Source organism: Cricetulus griseus, assembly GCF_003668045.3.
Source record: "Cricetulus griseus strain 17A/GY chromosome 1 unlocalized genomic scaffold, alternate assembly CriGri-PICRH-1.0 chr1_0, whole genome shotgun sequence".
Taxonomy (NCBI): Eukaryota; Metazoa; Chordata; class Mammalia; order Rodentia; family Cricetidae; genus Cricetulus; species Cricetulus griseus.
In genome coordinates this window covers 273,918,790-273,941,340 of record NW_023276806.1, presented here as the reverse complement: position 1 = coordinate 273,941,340, position 22,551 = coordinate 273,918,790, and the positions used below count along the sequence as shown (strand labels likewise).

At 42.8% G+C, this 22,551-nt stretch overlaps 1 protein-coding gene and 1 non-coding gene across 2 annotated transcripts; both read left to right on the top strand.

The window, feature by feature from the left end:
* The first annotated feature begins 465 nt into the window (after positions 1–465).
* Slc25a16 (solute carrier family 25 member 16) lies at positions 466–21,848 on the top strand. Its single transcript, XM_027395020.2, has 9 exons — positions 466–707; positions 5,146–5,238; positions 8,257–8,390; positions 9,709–9,772; positions 13,362–13,483; positions 13,825–13,891; positions 15,484–15,646; positions 16,971–17,039; positions 19,490–21,848. The coding sequence occupies exons 1-9, from the start codon at positions 587–589 to the stop codon at positions 19,644–19,646; spliced, it is 990 nt and encodes a 329-aa protein (XP_027250821.1). The 5' UTR covers positions 466–586; the 3' UTR covers positions 19,647–21,848.
* On the top strand, positions 3,169–3,297 carry LOC113833438. The gene has a single exon (XR_003481113.1). It is a non-coding gene; the product is annotated as a small nucleolar RNA SNORA70 (small nucleolar RNA).
* Positions 21,849–22,551: the final 703 nt, after the last annotated feature.

Genomic DNA, 22,551 nt, shown 5'->3' with positions numbered 1-22,551 from the left:
TCCTGGAGATTAACTCAGGTAGTCCAGCCTAGTGGCAAGTGCCTCTATCTTACTGGCCTAGCTTTTCATTTTGAAACAGTCTCTCTTTGCAGCCCTGGATAGTCTGGAACTCAGTCTGATGCCTGGGCTGGCCTTGATCTGAAGGTGATCTTCCTGCTTCAGAATCTTGAGTGCTGGAATTACAGGCATGGGCCGGGGATAGGGTCTCGCTATGCAGCTCAAGCTGACACTGATCTCCATTCTACTGCATCGGGTTTGGGAGTGCTGATACTGAGGGCCCGAAGCGCTCATCTGGCTAAAGAGCTAGTGAGCTTTGGAAATCCAGCTCTCCATGAACCTTCAGCCAGTACACCAGGACCCTGAGCGTGCAAGTCCTCCTGGGTGACGCCCACTTCCGCCCGAATCCAGGACGGTCTTGGCCGGGACGCAGCTGTCAGTGCGTCATCACTGCGCGCCGTAGCGCCTTGGGCATCATCGGGCCCCGCCCGCCCGGCGTCTGCGCTCCTGTCAGAGCCGGCTCCAGCCATGGTGCTGCCCAGTGTTTTGTAAGTTGGCAGCGGAGGCTCGGGACGTGGCGCAGGTCCCGATGGCGGCTGCGGCGGCCCTGGCGGCGGCCGACCCTGCACCCGCGGTGCCGCAGGCAGCGGGCAGCGGAGGTCCGGCCTCGCGCAGAGACCTGTACTGGCTGCGTTCCTTCCTGGCTGGAGGTAGGTGTCCGCCGCCGCCGGGACCCAGGGGGTGGGCTGGAGAGGCCGGGCCGCCCGCAGGTCAGAGCCAGCAGCCGCGGTGACAACCGGGGACTTCTTCCGCAGCGTCCAGCCGGGCGTTTATCTCAGCCTCTCCCTCCGGATCTAATCCCTCCACTGGCCCCCGGGTACATGCCGAACCGAGCGCCTGTCCCCAGTGGTTGAAAAGAAAAGGTTCCCTTAGGTGGGACGTGATGCCCCCCCCCCATTTCTTTTGCAAATAACACGAGTGACAGTGTAGGTTTGGATTTTAGAAAACAAATATTGGGGATGGAGGCCAGCTTGCGTTCGCGCCCCCTTCCTGTGTGTGTGTGTGTGTGTGTGTGTGTGTGTGTGTGTGTGTGTGTGTGTGTGTGTGTGTGTGTTAGAGAGAGAGGTGGGTTGTGAATAAGAGACTGTTTCATGTAGCCCCAGCCTCCTTAAGTAGTTGAAACTGGCTTGGAACTTCTGATTCTCCTGCCTCTACCTTCTAAGTAATGGAATTATATAGGCGTGTGCCACTATTACCCGGCTCTGGAAGCCAGCTTTTAAAAATAGACTAGGATATGAGCTGTCACGCACCGTCAATCTGAGCCCTATGTATGCAGAGGCAGGCAGATCTTTGAGATAAACCTGGTCTACATAGCAAGTTCCAGGCAAGCTAGGAATGCATAGTGATAACCATGTCTCAAAAACAAAACTAAGCCTTCCGAGTGCTGGGGCTTAAACGCACGCCTTTAAACCCCAGCACTCGGGAGGCAGAGACAGGCTGGCTGATCTATGTTAGTTCGAAGCCAGCCTGGTCTACAGAGCGAGTGACAGGACAGAGAAACCCTGTCTGGAAAAACAAAACAAAACATCCTAAAATGACTAGGGTTATTGTGCAAAACTGCCTAGGACCAAAACTGGTTCTGGGAATCGTGGCAAACAAGCAACAACTGCTCGAAAAGAAGTACTGTGGCTGTGGCTGCAAGACCAGAAAGTTTGCACGTCTCAAATTTCCTCTTCCTTTCTGTGTGCAGGTGTTTCTCTAACTCCTCACAACGATTTGTTTTTGTTTGTTTGTTTGTTTTTGTTTTTCGAGACAGGGTTTCTCTGTATTGCTTTGGAGCCTGTTCTGGAACTCGATCTGTAGATCAGGCTGGCCTTGAACTCACAGAGATCTGCCTGCCTCTGCCTCCCGAGTACTGGGATTAAAGGCATGAGCCACCAACGCCTTTCTGTCAATTCATTGAGTTGTCATCTCTTAATTATTTATGACTGGCAATTTTTAAAAAACCACATCATGAGAACTTGTGGAAAAATCATATCCATATCTTGGAGTGATATTGAGAATGTAATTATTTTCTTCTGCAGATTGAAAAGACGTCTCTTAGTTCCAGCACTCAGGAGGCAGAGGCAGGTGAATCTATGTGAGTTTGAGGCCAGCCTGGTCTACAAAGTCAGTTCCAGTACACTCAGGGCTACACAGAAAAACTTGTCTCAAAACAACACAAAAAGACATCTCCTTATTTGTATTGGAACACCCTTGAGTTCCAGTTAGGTGCCTACTTTAGCTTTTGTGTGTGTATATGTATGTTCATAGTGTGTGTGTGTGTGTAGGTGTGTGTGTGTGTGTTAACAAAAGAAAGATCTTTTGGCTGGTCATAGTGGCACACTCTAATCCCAGTAACTTTGGGAAGCAAAGGTGGGTAGATATCTGTGAGTTCAAAGCCAGCCTGGTTTACAGAGAAAGTTCCAGGACAGCCAGGAATACACAGTGAGGCCCCAATTCAAAAAAAAAATTGTTTAGTTGGGCTTTCATTTCATTTCATTTCATTTCAGCCATGATGGCTGAGCAAAGGCGTCACTTCAGCAACAGCTGGAGCTCACATCCTGATCTGTAAACACACACAAATATAATATAATATGAAGACTTTCCTGCTAGAGTCAGGCATAGGGTTCACACCTATAATACCAGCACTTTAAGGGTAGAAACAGAAGATCTGCCTCAGATATATATCAAGTTTGAAGCCAGCCTATACTAGACTACATGAGACCCTGTTTCAAAACCCTGCCACCATTACCTACTGCACTAACATGAGAACCTGAGTCTGGGCCTGAGTTCAGATCCCTGGTACCCATGTAAAATCTGGGCATGGTGGTGTCAGCCTGTAACCCCATCATTGGCAGACTGGAGCAGGCAGTCTCTGGCGCTCACTGATCAACTCTCTCTCTCTCTCTCTCTCTCTCTCTCTCTCTCTCTCTCTCTCTCTTCTCTCTCTCTCTCTCTCTCTCTCTCTCTCTCTCTCTCTCTCATGCACACAAACACAGGTGAATGTAATTTTTAAATAAATAAACAGAATCTATCCTTCACCCACCCCAAAAACAGTGCTGACCATGGTGGCACATGCCTATAAACCCAGGACTAGATCGAGGTGGCAGAAATGGAAGAATCAGGAGTTTAAAACCAGCCCTAGCCAACCAGTTCCTTTCACGGGGATCTGGTATGTAATAGTTGCTGAGAGCAACCTCCTTGGTAGTGTATGCAGCCTGGTATGTCGGGTTCCCTTTAGAGACCTTCCAGACAGTTTTCTGATGGGTATTTATATCTGTGATCTCAATGCTGACCCTAACCTAGGATCCAGAAAAATAGACAGGGTGCCTTTGGAAAGCCCCAGGACAGTGTGGCTGGTTCATTTAGCGGTTTGAATGAGAATGACCCCATAGTTTCATATGCTTGAATACTTGGCCTTGAGTTGGTGGAACTGATTGGGAAGGATCAGGAAGCATGGCCTTGTTGGAGGAGGGGGGGTCACTTCGGGTAGGCTTTGAGGTTTCAAAAGACACCCACCATTGCCAGTGTGTCTTTCTATGCCTCCTGCTTACAGATCAGGATGTGAGTTCTAGCTGTTGTTGAAGTCACGCCTTTTCTTCTGTTATCATGGACTCTGAAGTAAAAGCCCATACACATAAAATAAAAATAAAGGAAAAACTGTTTATTTTATGTGTATGGGTGTTTTTCCTGTATGTATGTCTTCACACCATATGCAGGTAGCGCTAGTGGATGCCAGAAGAATCCTGGTACTGAAATTATGTGGTTGAGAGCTCCCTTGTAGGTGCCAGCTATTGAACTGAGATTCTCTTAACTGCTGAATCATCTCTCAGGCTACTAAAATTCCTTTCCTTTCGTCTGTCTGTCTGCCTGTCTGTCTCTGTCTCTCTGTCTCTGTCTCTGTCTCTCTCTCTTTCTTCCCAAGACAGCAGAGTTTCTCTGGTTGTCCTGGAACTTATTTTGTAGACCAGACTGACCTTGAACTCACAGATATCCACCTGCCTCTGCCTCCCAAGTGCTGGGATTAAAGGTGTGTGCCACCCACCCTCTTTCTTTTTTTCTTTTTTCCATTTCTTTATTTTTTATTTCATTTTACATTGCAACAACAGTTCTCACTCCCACCCCTGCTCCCACCCACCCTTGCCTCCTCCCAACCTTTCTTTTTTTCTTGAGACAGGATCTCTGTACATAGCCCTGTAACTCTGGGTGTCCTGGAATTCACTATATAGACCAGGCTGGCCTCAAACTCACAGAGATCCACCTACTTCTGCCTCCCAAGTGCTGGGATTAAAGGCGTGCGCCACCACTGCCCAGCATCCGTCTCATCTTTTTGAGATAACCGTACTCTGTAGTTCAAACTGGCCTAGAAGCCTGTCTCTGTAGCAAAGGGAACTCACAGCAATTCTCTTGTCTTAACTCCCAAAGGCTGGCGTGTGCTACCATGTCCTCCATTTGGTCATTTTAGAACCAACCTTACCAGTGTGCTGCCATCTCAGGGATCTAAGTAACTAACTGTAACTTCATGTCTCTGCTTCCATGCATACTATGTGCCAGTGCAATAGTTCAGGCACCAAATGCATACTTGATGCATTGTAAATGAATGGTTAATTTCCTGGGCAATGGTTGTTTTGATGTTTTAGTGAAAAACATATTCTAGAAGAAGAGAGTCTCAAATAGAATTTCCTGGTTGGGTAACTTGCACTCTATCAGACACTGGATACTGCATTGCTGTATACTCTTTTTTTAAGATTTTATTTATTTATTATATATACAACATTCTGCTTCCATGTATATCTGCGCACCAGATCTCATAACGGATGGTTGTGAGCCACCATGTGGTTGCTGGGAATTGACCTCAGGACCTCTGGAAGAGCAGTCGGCGCTCTTAACCTCTGAGCCATTTCTCCAGCCCTAGTGTATACTCTTAGAACTTGTTTTTAAGTTACAGGCAATGGGGGCCAATCATCTACATAACCCTATTACTAAACAGCTCTACCCATGGGGACCAAACTGAACCATAGTTGGGGTACTGACTGGACCTATGATGATTTCCCTTTAGGAAGAGATGATATCCAGATTCTTTCTGACCTTTCCATTTTCTCTTAGGTATTGCTGGGTGCTGTGCCAAAACCACAGTTGCTCCTTTGGATCGAGTAAAGGTCTTATTACAAGCTCACAACCACCATTACAAACATTTAGGTGAGTTACAGATGCTGTCCTAGTGTGGGTTTCTATTGCTGTGATGAAACACCATGACCCAAAGCTAGTTGGGGAGGAAAGGGTTTATTTGGCTTATGCTGAAGGAAGTCAGGAACTCAAACAGGGCAGGAACCTGGAGGCAGGAGCTGATGCAGAGGCCATGGAGAGGTGCTGTTTACTGGCTTGCTCCTTAGAGCTTGCTCAGTCTACTTTCTTATAGAAGCAGGGATCACCTGTCCAGGGATGGCACCTCTCACAACAGGCTGGGCCCTCCCCTGTCAATGGCTGATTCCGAATATACCCTACAGGTCTGCTTATTTTATGAAGGCATTTTCTCAATTGAGCTTCTCCCCTCTCATATGACATAAAAACGAGCTAGAACATATGCTAAAGATGAAAAGGGATGAAACATCATCTGTTGGGGGCAGGGGTTAAGGCAGGGTTTCTCTGTGGCTTTAGAGGCTATCCTGGAACTAGCTCTTGTAGACCAGGCTGGTCTGGAACTCAGGGATCTGCCTGCCTCTGCTTCCCGAGTGCTGAGACTAAAGGCGTGCGCCACCACTGCCTGGCTGTCTACTTGTTTTCTTGTAGAGAGGAGTAAAATAAAATTAATGTTTGGGGACAAGCTTTGTAAGGGACTGATAATGTCTCCCTTTTTTTTTAAAATTTTTGTTGTTGTTGTTGTTGTTATTGTTGTTCTCTGTTTTGTTTTAGAGCCTGTCCTGGAACTCTCTGTGTAGACCAGGCTGGCCTTGAACTCAAAGAGATCCACCTGCCTCTGCCTCCCACATGCTGGGACTAAAGGTGTGCGACACTAACACCCGGCTAAAGTTAATGCTTTTTTTTTTTCAAGACAGGGTTTCTCTGTGGCTTTGGAGTCTCTCCTGGAACTTTTAGACCATGCTGGTCTCGAACTCACAGAGATCCGCCTAGTTTTGTTTTTGTTTTTGTTTTTGTTTTTGTTTTTGTTTTTTTGTTTTTGTTTTCTTGTTTTTGTTTTTTTGTTTTTGTTTTTCAAGACAGGGACTAAAGGCGTATGCCACCAACGCCCGGCTTGGTTTTGGGTTTTCAAGACACATTTTACTGTGTAGCCCTGGCTGTCCTGGAACTCAACTCTGTAGACCAGGCTGCCCTTGAACACAGAGATCCTCCTGTCTCTGCCTCCAGAATGTTGAGATTGAAGGCATTCGCTACCTCATCCTGGCTAACTTTTTAAAAATTTGTTTTTGGTGCTGATTATTGAACCTGGTGCCTCACACATGCTAAGCAAGAGCTCTGCCACTCAGCTCTCCCACAGTACCTGGTACCCAGAGATGCCTCTTCCTGCTGCTTCCTTCTTCCGTGTTCTTTTCTTTTCTTTGCCATTGTTATTTTCTTATGGAAATAAACTTGTATTTTAGGCCAACCTAAAGAACATTCTCTCTTTGTTTCAGATAGGTCTAATCGTTAGTGCAATATTTGAATCTCAAGTATATTTATTACTGTTGTTAATCTTGTTAGGTGGTTCTGGTTCATTCAATATTATTTGCTATGATTGTAAACATAATTGTTTAAGATTTGTAGCTGTTCTTGCAGTGGTAAGTTTTTTTGTTGTTGTTGTTGGCTTACTTATTTATTTACCTACTATTTATTTATTTATTTATTTATTTATTTATTTATTTTTGGTGCAGGATCTCTTTATATAGCCCTGTCCTGAAACTTACTACATAGATCAAGCTGGCCTTGAACTCACAGATTCACTGGCCTCTGCCTTTCCAGTGCTGGGATTAAAGGTGTGCACTACCATGTCCATCTCGGTGGTAAACCTTATGTTTTGTGTTAGTAAAGCTTATGTATATGATTTAGATAAATGGTGCGGTTTAACTGTTATGTAGAAAGTACCACTTCCATTGTGGTCTGGAGAGATGGCTCAAAGGTTGGAAGCATTTGTTATTCTTGTAGAGGACCTAGGTTCAGTTCTCAGCACCCACACAGTGGCTCAGGATCAACACCCTCTTTTGAACTTTTTGGGCACCTGTCATTCATGTAATGCATACACATGTAGGCAAAACAGTTGTGTACATGAAAATAAGATAAATAAATTGTTAAAAAAAAAAAGAAATTACCATTTGTGGCCGGGAATGATGGTGCACACTAATAATCCTAGCACTTGAGAGGTGTGTGTGTGTGTGGGGGGGGAATCAGGACGCAAGGTCATTCTTGGCTGTGCAGTGTATTTGAGGCCAGCCTGGGTTATAGGAGAACCTCTCTAAGAAAACAAAGCAAAACACTCATGAAATTATGTAATTCTCTGTCAGGGTTTTCTATGAAAATTTGAATTTAGATACGTTCTTTGGATGGAGCGTTGAGACATACTGTTCAAACTTACATGCCCAGGCTGGCCTTGAGAATGCCACCATCTTCGTCCCTGAGCCTCCCTACGCTGAGATCACAGTTAGGAAAAAGAACAAAGCAGGGGTCCAGCTGATAGCATGTGCCCTTAATCCTGTGTTCAGAGAGCAGGGGCATGCAGATCTCTGCAAATTGCAGGCCAGATGGAGCTACATAGTGAGACCCTGTCACAAAACAACACACACACACACACACACACACACACACACACACACACACACCACACTACCATACCATACCATACCACACCATACCACACACAAACATACAACAAAAACAAAAAAGAAAGAAAAAAAAAAAGAACAAAAATAAGGGCCAACAAGAGAGTTCAGTGATTCAAATGCTTGCCAGATAAGCCTAATGACTTGATCCCCAGAACCCATATAAATATGGAAGGAGAGAACTGGCTCTTAACAGTTGTCCCCTGACTCCACACATGCACAGTGACATGAGCCCACCAGTGTGCACACATTCTCAAACGAATACACAATAATAAATACATGCTAACAGAAAAAGGAGAACAAAGCAGTTAAGAAAGATTACAGGTGTGAGCCACATGCCTGGCTCAGAGTTAGATAGTTTTCATGACTTTAATAGTGTTTTTCTTTAAACTCTTCCCATAAATAGGGGTACTGTCTGCACTGCGTGCTGTTCCCCAAAAAGAAGGATACCTTGGATTGTATAAAGGAAATGGTGCAATGATGATTCGAATCTTTCCCTATGGTGCAATCCAGTTCATGGCATTTGAGCATTACAAAACGGTAGTTGGATTTTTCTCTCTCATTTCTTTTAATATTATGTTTAATACCAGACATTTGTGTGTGTGTGTGTGTGTGTGTGTGTGTGTGGTGTGTAGTGTATACATGCTGCGGTGTATATGTGGAAGTCAGAGAACACGTGTGGAAGTCCTTCCACCATGTGGGTCCGATGGTTTGGACTCAGGTTGGCAGGGTTGGTGGCAGGTGCCTCTACTGCTGAGCCATCTTATAGGCCCTTACATCTACTATTGTTTTGAAACTCTCTTCATCTAAAGCACAGGCTAGATTTGAACGTGTGATCATTTGCCTCCGCCTACCACTGCCAGGGATTACATGCTCTGCGCTGGATTTTTTTCTGGTCCTGGGGATTGAGCCTAGGACCTTGTGCCTGCTGGTGGTGACCTGGGTGCTGTGAATCAAGTGCAGGCGGTTATGCTTGTGTGGCAAGCACTTTCCCAACCGAGCATCTCTTCATTTCCTGTTTGTTTTGACAGGGGGTCTGGAATTTACTATGTAAGGCTAGCCTAGAGTTTACTGTGTACCCAGAGCTGCCTTTGAATTCCTAATCTCCCCTCCTCTCCTCCAAAGTGCTGGAGTTGTAAGCATATACCACCATGCCCAGCTCAAAAGTGTCCTTCAAAAAGGTAAATGAGGGTTAGTATGGTGGCTCAGAGGGCGAGGGGAACTTTTGCCAAGCCTAGCAACCTAAATTCAATCCCAGGGATCCACATAGTAGATAACTGATTTCTTCCACACATGCATATGCACAAAATAAAATGAATAAAAATTAAAATGTTTTTTTAAAAAGAGAAATAAATTCATAATATATTAAATACGGTTTTTGTTTGTTGGGTTTTTTTTTTTTCTTTTTTTTCTCAAGACAGAGTTTCTCTGTGTAGCGTTGGAACCTGTCCTGGAACTAACTCTTGTAGACCAGGCTGGTTTCGAACTCACAGAGATCACCTGCCTCTGCCTCCCGAGTGTTGGGATTAAAGGTGTGCATCACCAACGCCCGGCTTAATTTTTTAAAACTTTTAAAAAGATTATTTTATGTATCTAAGTGTTTTGTCTTTGTGTGTGTGTGTGTGTGTGTGTGTGTGTGTGTGTGTGCGCGCGCGTGTGCGAGCGCTCGCCAGCAATGGCGCTGTATCCTCCCCAGAACTGCAGTGATGGACAGTTATGAGTCACTATGTGGGTGGTGGGAACTGAATCCATCTTGTCTGCAAATGCTGTTGACCTCTGAGCCATCTCTCTGACTCTTCTAACTTTATTTTAACACATAGAATAGAATCTCATTTAATTTAGTGTTTTTGGTTTCTAGTTCATTACTACAAAGCTGGGAGTTTCTGGTCACGTGCACAGATTAATGGCTGGATCCATGGCAGGTAAGATGAATAGGTACATTTTACATCTGATAAGTTTTATTTATATTAAAGTGCTGAATTTTGGAGGCTCTAGAGATAGCTAAACAATTAAGAGAATTTGCTGCTCTTTTTTAAAAAATAGATTTATTCAAATAGATTTGTTATTATTCTTTTGAGATACAGTCTCACTATGCAGTCCTTGCTGACCTATATTTCAGTATTTATTTGTGTGTGTGTGTGTGTGTGTGTGTGTACACCTGTCCATGGAAGCCAGAAGAGGGTGTTAGATCCTTTGGAGCTAGAGTTACTGGCTGTGTGGGATGCTCAAGATGGGTGCTGGGTCTTCTGAAAGAGCAGTATGTACTCTTAACTAACACACCATTTCTCTAGTCCCATCTCTGCTCTTGCAGGGGGAAGGGGTTAAGTTCTTAGCTTCACTTCAGGTGGTCCACAGTTTCTGGTATCCCAGCTCAAGGAGGATCTGATGCCTCTGGCCTTCTTGGGCACCTGTACTCTCTTGCACATACCCACAGACAGACAGACAGACAGAATTAAAAATAAGAAAAATAAACCTTTATTTTAAGAAATATTTATTGTTAGCCAAGTAGTGGTCGAGCACACCTTTAATCCCAGCACTCGGGAGGCAAAGGCAGGTTGAACTCTGAGTTCGAGGCCAGCCTGGTCTCCAGAGTGGGTTCCAGGATAGCCAGCACTGTTATATAGAGAAACCCTGTCTTAGAAAACCAGAGCCAACTAGCTAAGCAAAGACAAAAACAAAAGGAGGAAATGGAGGGAGCTCAGCAGGTGTAACGTGGTGAAAGGAGCAAGCCAACTCCACAGTTGTCCTTTGCCTCCACCTGCACAGCGCGGCCCAGGTCTTCACACACATACATGTACACCCACCACAAAATACATAAACAGAAATGTAATTTAAAAAATTTTAAGGTTTGTGTCATGGCACACACCTTTAATCCCAGCATTCAGCAAGCAGAGGCAGGTGGATCTCTGAGTTAGAGCCAGTTTGGCCTAAACAGCAAACTTACTGGCCAACCAGGACTACATACTCAGATGGACTCAAAACAACAACAACAACAACAAATTTAGAGCCAAAATAATAAAAAAAGAAAATTGTGATTGGAATTTAAATTCTCCATAACATTTAGGGAATGTTATTAAACTTTTTAAGCTAATGACTTGTCTATGCTCTTGAGTTTGAAATTGAATGTTTTCCCTTTTAAAATGAAGATCTTCATGTAAAATTAGTACATTAGCTAGTTAGCATAGCTCAAGTATATGCTCTGGTTCTATTTGCTTGTGGTTTTGTTTTGCTTCTGTGTTTGTGGCCTGAACTAGCCCGAGAGAAACTCCCCTTCATAACTCACTCTGGCCTTAGTAATCCTCTTGTCTCAGCCTCCCAAATGCCAGCAAGCACATTCTTTCTCTCTTGGCATGGTTCTTTTGCCCAGGCTAGCCTAGAACTCACATTTCAATTGCCTCAGTCTCTCAAGTGCTGGAATTACATGCAACCATGCTCAACTCTGGTCTACAAAGTGAGTTCTAGGACAGCCAGGACTGTTACACAGAGAAACCCTGTCTCAAAAAAAAACAAAACAAAACAAAACAAAAAAGCTAGATCATGGCCCTGGTGTGGGAACTCAGGCCTTTAATCCCAGCACTCAGGAGGCAGAGGCTCCCCCCAAAAATTTTGATTATTTAATGGAATTAGTCATTCTTTTAATGCACTTTTCTTTCCAGCATTTGACTTGTAGGACTGTCCTTGGAGTATGTGAGATCTTAAACTGGTTTTGTTCAGTATGCCTCTCTCTGACCGTCTCTCCCCTCCCCCGAAAGACAGGGTTCCTTTGTGTAGCTTTGGCTATCCTGGGATTTGCTCCGCCTCTGCCTCTGCCTCAGTTGTGCTGACATTGAAGGTGTTGTACCACTACCCCCTGACTTTTTGTTGTTGTTTGAGTCAGGGTTTCTCTGTGTAGTCTTGTTTTTCCTAGAACTCACATTGTGTATGAAGCTGGCCTTGAACTCTGAGAGATCCACCTGCCTCTACCTCCTGAGTGCTGGGATTAAAGGTGTGTACCACAACCACAGCCTGGAACCTGTTTACCAAATACTTTGTATTTGAAAGGGAATTCTGCCCCCGCCTGTAGCTCTGGCTGTCCTGGACTCACAGACACCTGCCTGCCTCTGCCTCCCCAGGGCTGGAATTGATTTTTGAAGTTGGAATTTGAGTAAATTTTGACTATTACAATCTGGGTCTTGGTTTGTGCTTTTAACCTGTACGTTCTGGGAAGTGGCCTGACTGTGCTCTCTAGCGCAAGGCTACAAACATGCCAGGCAAGTACCTTTTCACTGAACTGTGTCTGCAGTCAGAGATCATAGTTTCTGAACTGTGAAAATACAATTCAGAAGGCATCCCAAGGCACACAGTTTTGGGTTTTTTTGTTTTTTGTTTTTTGTTTTTTCTCAAAAAAAGCTTATTGTGTTTGATACAAATTTTTAACAGTAGTCACAGTTTTGTTTTAATAAGGATGGCACCTGTGATTCTAGAGCATTAGGGAAGTTTTTTGTTCTGTTTTGTTTTGTTTTGTTTTTTGTTTTTCTTTTTTAAAGACATGGTCTCTACCAATAGCCCTGGCTATCCTCAGACTCAGAGATATGGACCTGTCTCTTCCTCTTAAGTGTGAGGTTGAGGATATGCCCACTATGCCCAGCAGTCTTCTCTAAGGAACAGTCTCAGCAGTCATGCTCATTTGCTCCCAGGTATTCACAAGTCTGTTTGGTTTCCTACAGCTCAAGATCAAAGCAGTCATCTACCTCCCCGGGACACACTGTAGAACTGGACTCCCTCCAACATCTAAGGAATGTCCTTTGCTTCGTGGCTTAGTTTCTGAATCTCTGATGCATTGTAGTGCTGTTCTCTGTTGCTATGGCAGAATACTGGAGGCTGGGATTAAAAGGAGTGTGCCACCACTGCCTGGTTCTATTGAGGTTCTTTAATCAAGAGCTTTGCCAACATAGTGAAGCCTGCCTAGAATCCTAGCATTCTAGAGGCTGAGGCATGAGGGACACTGAAACTTGGGGTGACCAGCTTGGACTATATAGCAAAATACTGTCAAAAAAGGAAAAAATAGCCAGGCAATGGTGGTACACACCTTTAATCCCAACACTCAGGAGGCAGAGGCAGGTGGATCTCTGTGAGTTTGAGGCTAGTTTGGTCTACAGAGCAAGTTCCAGGACTGTTACACAGAGAAACTCTGTCTTGAACCCCCTCCAAAAAAAGAGTATTTTTTTTTTTTGTTCCTGCCTTTAAGAAATTTTGAATTAGCCAGGCGTTGGTGACGCACACCTTTGATCCCAGCTCTTGGGAGGCAGAAGCAGGCCGATCTCTGTGAGTTCAAGACCAGCCTGGTCTACAAGAACTAGTTCCAAGACAGTCTCCAAAGCCACAGAGAAATTCTGCCTCGAAAAACTAAAAATAAATAAATAAAAAATAAAAATTTTGAATTGCATTTATTTTGTTGTATGTGTGAGTGGGTGTGAGTGGGTGTACATCTATATGTCCCTGTTTTTACATTTGTGATTCTGTTCTTTTCAGGCATGACAGCAGTTATCTGCACTTACCCTCTTGATGTGGTTAGGGTGCGTCTAGCCTTCCAGGTGAAAGGAGAGCACACCTATTCAGGGATCATTCATGCATTCAAGACAATTTATGCTAAGGTATTTCATCCAACTTTCCAAATTTATAGCATGTCTTCTTATATTTAGGAAAACATTGAAGGCTATCTACCTTTTCCTTTACTTGGAATTAAAGATACTAGTTTAGGGGCGTAGACTAGTGGGCGAGCATTTGCCTACCCTGCACAAGTCCAGTACCACAGGAAAAAGAGAAGAGTGGAGGAGGGAGGGAGGACGTTGTTAATGATCACAGCAGCACTAATCTTGAGAAGTCCATATTTGTGTTTCAGGTGAGCCCTGGGGTGGTTTCTAGTATATCGTATGCTTTTATTATGATCATCATAATGAATATGACATAATCTTCTAATTTTCTTCATTTAAAGGAAGGTGGTTTCCTTGGATTCTACAGAGGTCTGATGCCTACTATATTAGGAATGGCTCCATATGCAGGTATGATTCAAATTGGGTCAGGCAGGTGGTGCACACCTTTAATCCCAGCACTCAGGCAGAGGAAGGTAGATCTCTGTGAGTTCAAGGCCAGCCTAGTCTAGAGCGTGAGTTCCAGGACAGCCAGGGCTACACAGAGAAACTCTGTCTTGAAAAAAAAAAAAGAAGAAGAAGAAGAAGAAAAAAAAAAGAAAGAAAAGAAAAAAAAAGTCTTGGCCTCAGTACATTGTCTCTTTTTAAATTTATTTTTATTTTATGTTTATGAGTGTTTTGCCTGTGCATGTATATGTACCCTGCATGTGTGCCTATTGCCCTCAGAAGCCAGAAGAGGGTTACAGACAGCTGTAAGTTACCATGTGGGTGCTGGGTCCTTTGCAAGAGCAGCATATGCTCTTATGGCTAAACCATTTCACCAGCCCTAAAAGTGTCTTTTAATGACTAACAATTCAATTGTTTTTTAATAGCAGCTTTTTTGAGTTTTGACTAGAATTTGACTAGAACAAATTAAATAGATTTTGTCCATGTAAGTGTCCATTTCATTGGTTTTTAGTTGATTTCAGATCTACAGCCATCATCGTAATTAATTTGACATCATCTTTCACCAATAGCTAGGACTCCCAAGTCTAAACAGCCATGAATATTTACATCTCAGTCATGGAGACTGACTCCTTTGCTTGTGCTTTTTCAAGTTTCAATGTGTTGGAGACATACTGTATCTTCTTGTTGTTTTTGCTGTGGTATTGTTTTATATGAATTCACATTTATTTTGAGACAAGGTCTCATGTGCCCTAGTCTAGCCTTGAACTTTCTATGTAGCTGAGAATGACCTTGAAATCCTGATCTTCTTACTTGGTACTCCCAAGTGCTGGGCTGACAGGTGGATTCCAATGAGCCTGGCTTCTATGTCTTTATAGTTAATTTTTTTATTACATCTATTTTTTTATTTTATTTTTGTTTTGTTTTGTTTTTTGAGACAGGGTCTCTGTGTAACATCCTGGCTGTCCTAGAACTCACTCTGTAGACCAGGCTGGCCTTGAACTCACTGAGATCCACCTGCCTCTGCCTCCCAATTGCTGGAATTAAAGGTGTGCACCACCAACACCCAGCTTTGATTACATTTGTTGTGTGCATGTATATATAAAATTATAAGTTATGGGCTTGATGTGGTGGTGCATGCCTTTAACCTCAGCCCTTGAGAGGCTAAGGCCAGCCTGGTCTACATAGTGAGTTCCGGACCAGCCAGGGTTACATGGAAAGACTGTCTCAGAACCCCGTCCCCCAAGTATGAATTATGAGTTTAAATTTCACTCAGTTTAAACCTTGGAATACTGCTTAATTGAACTCCTATATGATATGAAATTTTATTCACTACTGCCCTAGTGCACAGTATATTAGTGTGAGAAAACCAATGTTAACATTTTGATAAGTTATAATGTCTTTGAATTAGTATTGTAGATATTAATTAAATATCTGATATTAAGGCAATTATCATAGACTAGGAAATACATACTTGGTTCCTTCAGTTAACTCTTTATGAAGTAAAGAAGGTCTTTTTCTTGGTTCTTGATATGGTGAATTCGTATTTTGCTTTTCAGGTGTGTCCTTTTTTACCTTTGGTACCTTGAAGAGCGTTGGGCTTTCCTATGCTCCCACCCTGCTTGGCCGACCTTCGTCTGACAACCCCAATGTCTTAGTTTTGAAAACTCACATCAACCTACTTTGTGGTGGTGTTGCTGGAGCAATAGCACAGACGATATCGTAAGTGTCTCAACTCCAGATGTCATTTCTCTGTGTCATGCCTAACGCTGTTAGTCATCTTATTCTCTCTCCACAATAAAATATAGCTTGATTTTGATAAGTATTAAATACTTTTTTCAGATATGCCTTTAACATAAATATATTATAGGTAATTACATGCCAATGGTTGATGACATTAATCTAAATCTTCCCAGTTTCCTATGGATTCATTTGAATAAAAAGCAAGAGAATAACTTGAATATGATGATTCATTTGTTCTCATCAATTTGCCAACAAGAAGTTTCTTAAGTTTGAGCCACCGTATGTGAGTGTGTGTGTGTGTGTGTGTGTGTGTGTGTGTGTGTGTGTGTGTAAGTGTAAGTAAAAGCTAGTACATGAATCACTGTAAGGTTCACCAAAGGAAAAATAAAATTGCTGGCTCAGCAAGCCCCCTGTTTTGTTTAGGTTTTGTTTTTATTTTTAATTATGTATATATGTGGGTTTGTGCATAAGGGTACAGCTACAGAAGCCGGAAGAGGGTGTCAGATCTGGAGATGGCATTACAGGTATTTGTGAGCCACCTGACATGGGTGCTCAGACTGAACTTAGGTTCTCTGACCAGGAGCAAGCATTCTTTTGTTTTTGCTGTGTGTGTGTGTGTGTGTGTGTGTGTGTGTGTGTGTGTGACCTCCTTTTCCTCACAACTGACTCCCAGCTTAACCTGTCTTCTCTTTCGCTCAATCTCCCCCCCACCACACACACACACATACACACAGGATCTCTTGTAATCAAATCTGGTCTCAAACTTGTTATGTAGCTGAGGATGACTTTGAACTTCAGATCTTCCTGCCTCCACCCTCAAAGTGTTAGAATGTGTAGCTAGTCTTTTTGTCAGACTTTCTTTGGATTATCAGCCCCCAAATAATGACATGGAGACATTATTAATCATGAAACCTTGGCTTTTAGCTTAGGCTTGTTCCCAACTAGCTCTTACAACTTAAATTAACTTGTTTCTTTTCATCTATGTTCTGTCACGTGAATTTTTTACCTCTCCTACATTCTGCACATCCAGATCCCTCCATGTCTCCCTGATGACTCTGCAGCACCAGATTCTTCGAACCCTGAGTTCCTGCTTATGCCCGGAAGTCCTGCCTATTCTCTCCTGCATGGTTATTGGCCATTTAGCTCTTTATTAAACTAATCAGGTGCCTTAGGCAGGGGATGCAGCACATAGACACATCTTCATGCAATAGGAATGCCCAGTGGATATGCGATTTTGATTTCAATGGTTGTCAAATAGGAAACAAGAGATTATCTTAAGTCTTTAATTTTTCTGTTTCTTTAGCTACCCATTTGATGTGACCCGCCGGAGAATGCAGTTAGGGACAGTCCTCCCGGAGTTTGAAAAGTGCCTGTAAGTGTTCTGATGTTCATAATCTTTAGAAATATAATGTTTGTTTTTTTAAGCATTTATATCTTTTTGTTGTTGTTTTTCCGAGATGGGTTATCTTTTTGTAGCCTGTGGCCATATGGGACCTAACTGTAGATCAGGCTGGACTCCAACTCAGAGAGACCTGCCTGCCTCTGCCGCTGCCTCTGAGTGCTGGGATTAAGGTGTGTGCCACCACCACCTGGTTTAATTTCTCATTTTTAAAGATGGTATCTGATTGGCTTCCAGCTTTTTTGATTTTTTTTTTTTTCCAGGACAGGCTTTCTTTGTGTAACAGCCCTGGCTGTCCTGGAACTCACCCTGTAGACCAAGCTGGCCTCGAACTCACAGAGATCCATCTGTGTCTGCCTCCCAAGTGTTGGGATTGAAGGTTTATGCCACCATTGCCTGGCCTGTGAGCTTCCTTTCTTTAATTTCAAGTGCGTGAGATGAGGGTGTGAGCGTTTGAACTGGCTTCTTGGTTGGTCGGTTGGTATTTGAGACAGGATCTTACTATATAGAGTACAAGTCTGGCCTTGACCATGCACCAGCCTCCTGCTCTACCCTGCTGCATGCTGTGATCATAGGCATTGACTACCCTCTGCTGAGGAAATGTGAGTTTTAAAGTCAGTAGGAAGAGAAGGCTCTTGTCTCACCAACAGTCTTGAATGCCGGTCTCCGCAAGCTTGAGTCCTGCATCACCAAGCAGTGAAAGCTGAAAGAGCAGCTCTTACAGCCTTTGCTTCCATCGTGTGATGAAGGGACAGTGCTGTCAGTTAACATCATAGGTGTGGTACAGACAGCACAGGAGACAGTACTAAGGAGCCTGGAAGTGCTCTGTAGGATGCTTGCCTTTCTTTGGAGTGACTCCATTTCTCACTGTAACTCTTGTCTTCCAAAAACTATTCCAGATAGTAGTTTAAACAAAGTTTCATGTATGACATTCAGGCCACTTTTTTTTTAAGGTTTATCTAGTTTATTATTTCATGTGTACCAGTGTTTTGCCTGTACCTAAGTACAGATGTCCATTCCTGGTGCCTGCTGAGGTCAGAAGAGGGTATTGCATCCACTGGGACTGGAGTTACAGATAGTTGTGGAGTATCATGTGGGTGCTGGGAATCAAATCTGGGTCCTCCGGAAGAGCAAGTTCTCTTAACCTCTGAGCCAACTCTTCAGGCCAGATCTCAGACTTTGATTTAGCAAAGTCAGCCTGTAACTGTTCTCCTGTCTCCTAAGCTTATAGACGTGTACCGCCTGGATGCATTCATTTGTGTGCATGTGTTTACATTGTAAGAGCAAGGTAACTGGAGAGGATGGAATTAACTCCATCCTCAGGAAAAGGCATCCTGAGAAATTCCCTTCATGGCACAAGGCTGATTCAGCTCCAGCCAAAGAACCATAAACAGTTCCAAGGAGCACCCAAACTGCCCACTCTGGTCAAAATGACTCCATCTGGGTGGTCAGGCAATGACTAATTTTGGTAAATAATATCTTCTCGTCACAACCGTCCTTGTGGGCAACCATTAGTAACAATTTTGAAATTCCCCTAGACCCCACATCAATGAATCCAAAGGTCACCTACTCTTACCCAATCCTAAACAGCCAAGGCACGTACCACCTTGCTTGCGGTTTTTCCCTTTATAAACCCCTTACAATTGAGGCCAGGCACCCTCTTTTCCTGCAGCTGCTGTGCCAGTTTGCTGGGCAGGGTCTCTACTGAGACTCATAACATTAAACCTTATGTGTTTGCATCAGTGAGTCAGCTCCTTGGTGGTCTTTTTTGGGGTCTCACAAACTTGACATAACAACATATGTAAATATTTATTGCTTTCTTTGAGATAAAGTCTCTCTGTTGTGTGGCTGAAACTTCTGTTTTAGCTTTTGAAGTACTAGAATTACAGGTTTGAGCAACCACAGTCAATTAAGCCTCTTTTAAAAATGCTACTATGGGCCTGGTGGTGGTGGTGGTGGTGGTGGTGGTGGTGGTGGTGGTGGTGGTGGTGGTGGTGGTGGTGTGGTAGTGGTAGTGGTGGCGCATGCCTTTAATCCTAGCACTTGGGAGGCAGAGGCAGGAGGATCTCTGTGAATTCAAAGCCATCCTGGTCTACAAAGTGAGTTTCAGGACAGCCAGAGCTGTTACACAGAGAAAACCCTGGCTCAAAAAACAACCAAAGAACAACAAAAAACCCCAAAACAAAACAAAACAAAAAAATGCTTCTATGGGCTGGGCCTGGTGTCAAAGTCCTTTTTCCCCAGCATTTGGAGGCAGAGGATTACAGTTCAAAGCCAGCCAAGACCATAGAACAAGAGTCTGTCTGAAGAAACCAACCAACCAACCAACCAACCAACAATAAATAAAGGTCTTCTGGGTTCTGAGCTTGTCTGGTCTTTCCATTCATGAATAGTTGCTACATCATTTTATCACTGTCTTTCAGTACGATGCGGGAGACCATGAAGTATGTTTATGGACACCATGGGATTCGGAAAGGATTGTATCGTGGCTTATCTCTGAACTACATCCGATGTATTCCCTCTCAAGCTGTGGCTTTCACAACCTACGAACTTATGAAGCAATTTTTCCACCTTAACTAAAAGATGATGGTTTTCCTCAGTAAATTCTCAGAAGGAAATATATATAAATGTTACCTTACTTGTGAGGGAAACATTACTTGAAGGGGACGTTGGCCCTGTCACAGGAACCACTGGGGTTTTAATTTTTAATGCTTGATTTCTGTTTTTGTTTTCTTTTTGTTTTTTTGTTTGTTTGTTTTTTCTTTTTTTTCCTTTTTTTTTTTTTTTTTTTTTTTTTCAAGACAGGGTTTCTCTGTGGCTTCGGAGGCTGTCCTGTAGACCAGGCTGGTCTCGAACTCCCAGAGAACTCCCAGGACCATACTGTAGCTTGCCTCTGCCTCCCAAGTGCTGGGATTAAAGGTGTGCCCCACCATTGCCTGGCTTTTCTGATGGATTTTAAATCATAGATCAAAAGTGCTGAGCATAATTTTGTTTTTGTTTTCTTTTTGATGGGATCTAGATATATAACCCTGACTGGCTTAGAACTCACTGTGGAGACCTGGCTGGCCTCAGACTTGTGGCAATCTTCTTGCCTCTGACTCCCAAGTACTGAGATTCTTCTAGGCAAGTGCCACCATGCCTGATCTAACTGTAATTTTTAATGCCAAACACTATACCTTAGAACCCTGAAAAATCATCTTACACTGATGATGGTAACCTGTTGATTATTTGAAAGTACTGTTTGGAAGGAGAGGTAGGTTCATATTGGAGTTCAAGAGATTGTCATTAGTTTCACCATACTTCTTAACTGTTATTGAGGTGGGAAGGGACTAGAATCAAATCTAGGGCCTTTTGCATGCCAAGCACATGTTGTATCCACTAAAGCTACATCCCCAGCCTGTAATCATGATTGTCATTTTTTTTTCTTTTTTTCAATGCTGGGGGGATTGAGCCCATGGCCTTGCACGTTCGAGGCAAGCACCATACCACTGAGCTACTTCCCTGACCCTTTTCTTTTTTAGTGAGGTGCTGGGGACCAAACTCATGCATGCTGATTGCACACTTCCAATGGCCTACACCCATAGCCCTCTAACATTGCTTGTTACCCCCTCCATCCTTCCGTTCCTTGAGCTGGGGAGTAAACTCAGGGTCTCTCTCGCCTATCTTGGTAGATAAGCACTCTACCTCTGAACTACATCTCCAGCACTCTGTCATTTTATAGTGTTCTTCAATCGGCAGACTTAGTTTATTGTAGCAGAATGAGAAATGAATATTCAAGTTCTGTGAAACATAGCCAGCAACAAAGTAGTGTTCCTGTTATGTTTCTTCTTAGAATTCTTCTCCAGTTGATAAAAGGACATCCTTTCCTCCGTTGTTTTGAAAAGTTTTTATTTTTATTTTTCTTTTTTGGGGGATCAATCTAGGACCTTATACATCCCAGACATGTGGTGTACCTACGACTGAGCTGCATCCTCAGCTCTCTTCATTTCTCAATAAAATTAGTATTGTTTTTAAAAAAGTAGAGACTTAATCAGGTTCTATTCAAATGCTATTACCGGGTACTTTGATTTTCATGATTTAAAAAGCCACTGTATTTCCCAAAGGTAGTAATAATGAAAATGAAATATCTCTGCTATTAAAAGGAGACTAACATTGTAGATTTTTGTCTTAAACCACTTGATGTGTAACTAGAAAATTTAAGTGGACCATGAATATAAGTGAAGCATTGTTTCTAAGATATTATATCGAGATACAAGTTCTTCCATGTAAAGTAAGTTTATGTGTTATACTCCTGAGTGTAAATATAAAACATGCTTTGGTTGTTACATTTTAAAGAAGGTTGTTTAGAATATAAGGAGTCTGATCATTTTGTTAGAGCACTTTTTCTCTGTTGTCGTAAGCATGGCACATGGAGTAGAACTGGTAGACCCTCTGTCTTTAGAGGTAGTGATTTGTAGAATTGATGTGATTTTTAAGACATTAAATCTAAGCTGCTAATGTTATTTCTGCTTCTTTTTTTTTTTTGCCTGTAAAGATTTCTTGTCATATCTTGGTAAAAATTGGATGCATTTGTTTCATTTTTATTATCTTTAAAAATGAACCTGTACTTTGTGACTTTAAGTGTACCAGGAGTGGGGATAAATCTGTTTATAAAGCTCTTTTGTATATTTTTAATTTCTGGACCATACTGTAGCTAATTATTCCATTCAATCTTAAGGTAATTTAAACCTATAAAATAAATATCTCAGTTATATTATCAATAAAAGAGAACTGAAAATATTTTTAAAGTAAGAAATTGCATTCTATGTCTGTTATAAAATCCGTAAGATATTAAAAGTAATTTTTTTATCCTTGTTTTGATGGTTTATTTATTTATCATCTGCAGAACCTGAGGTCAACCTGAAGGCTTTGTACATGCTAGGTAAACACTTTGCCACTGAACTGTGTTCTTAGCCGGCCCTATTTATTAGTTTTATTTTTTCTAATTTAATATTATTTTATGTGAATGAGTGTTTTGCTAGCATGTATGTCTGTGTCCTACACACATGCCTGGTTTACCCAAGGAGGCCAGAGGTAAGACATAGGAGACACCAGGAACTGGAGTTACAGATTTTTTTTCTTTTCTTTTTTTGAGTTACAGATTCTTATGAGCTGCCATATGGGTGCTGGGAATCCAACTGGAGTCCTGGCAGAGCAACCATTATTCTTACCTATTGAACCATCTCTCTAGCCAGTCTCTTTATGTAACCCAACGTGGCCTGAAACTCAAAATCTTCCTGCCTCAGTCTCTCCTGTGCTGGGGCTTTAGATATGTGCCATCAAATGAGGCTGATACCTTTCTTTTTAAATGTTTGCATCATCATCATTATTTTGTTTTTGAGACAGGGTTTCTCGGTGTAGCCCTGGCTGTCTTGGAACTCACTCTGTATACTAGGATGGCCTCAAATTCACAGAGATCTGCCGGCTTCTGCCTCCTGAGTGTTGG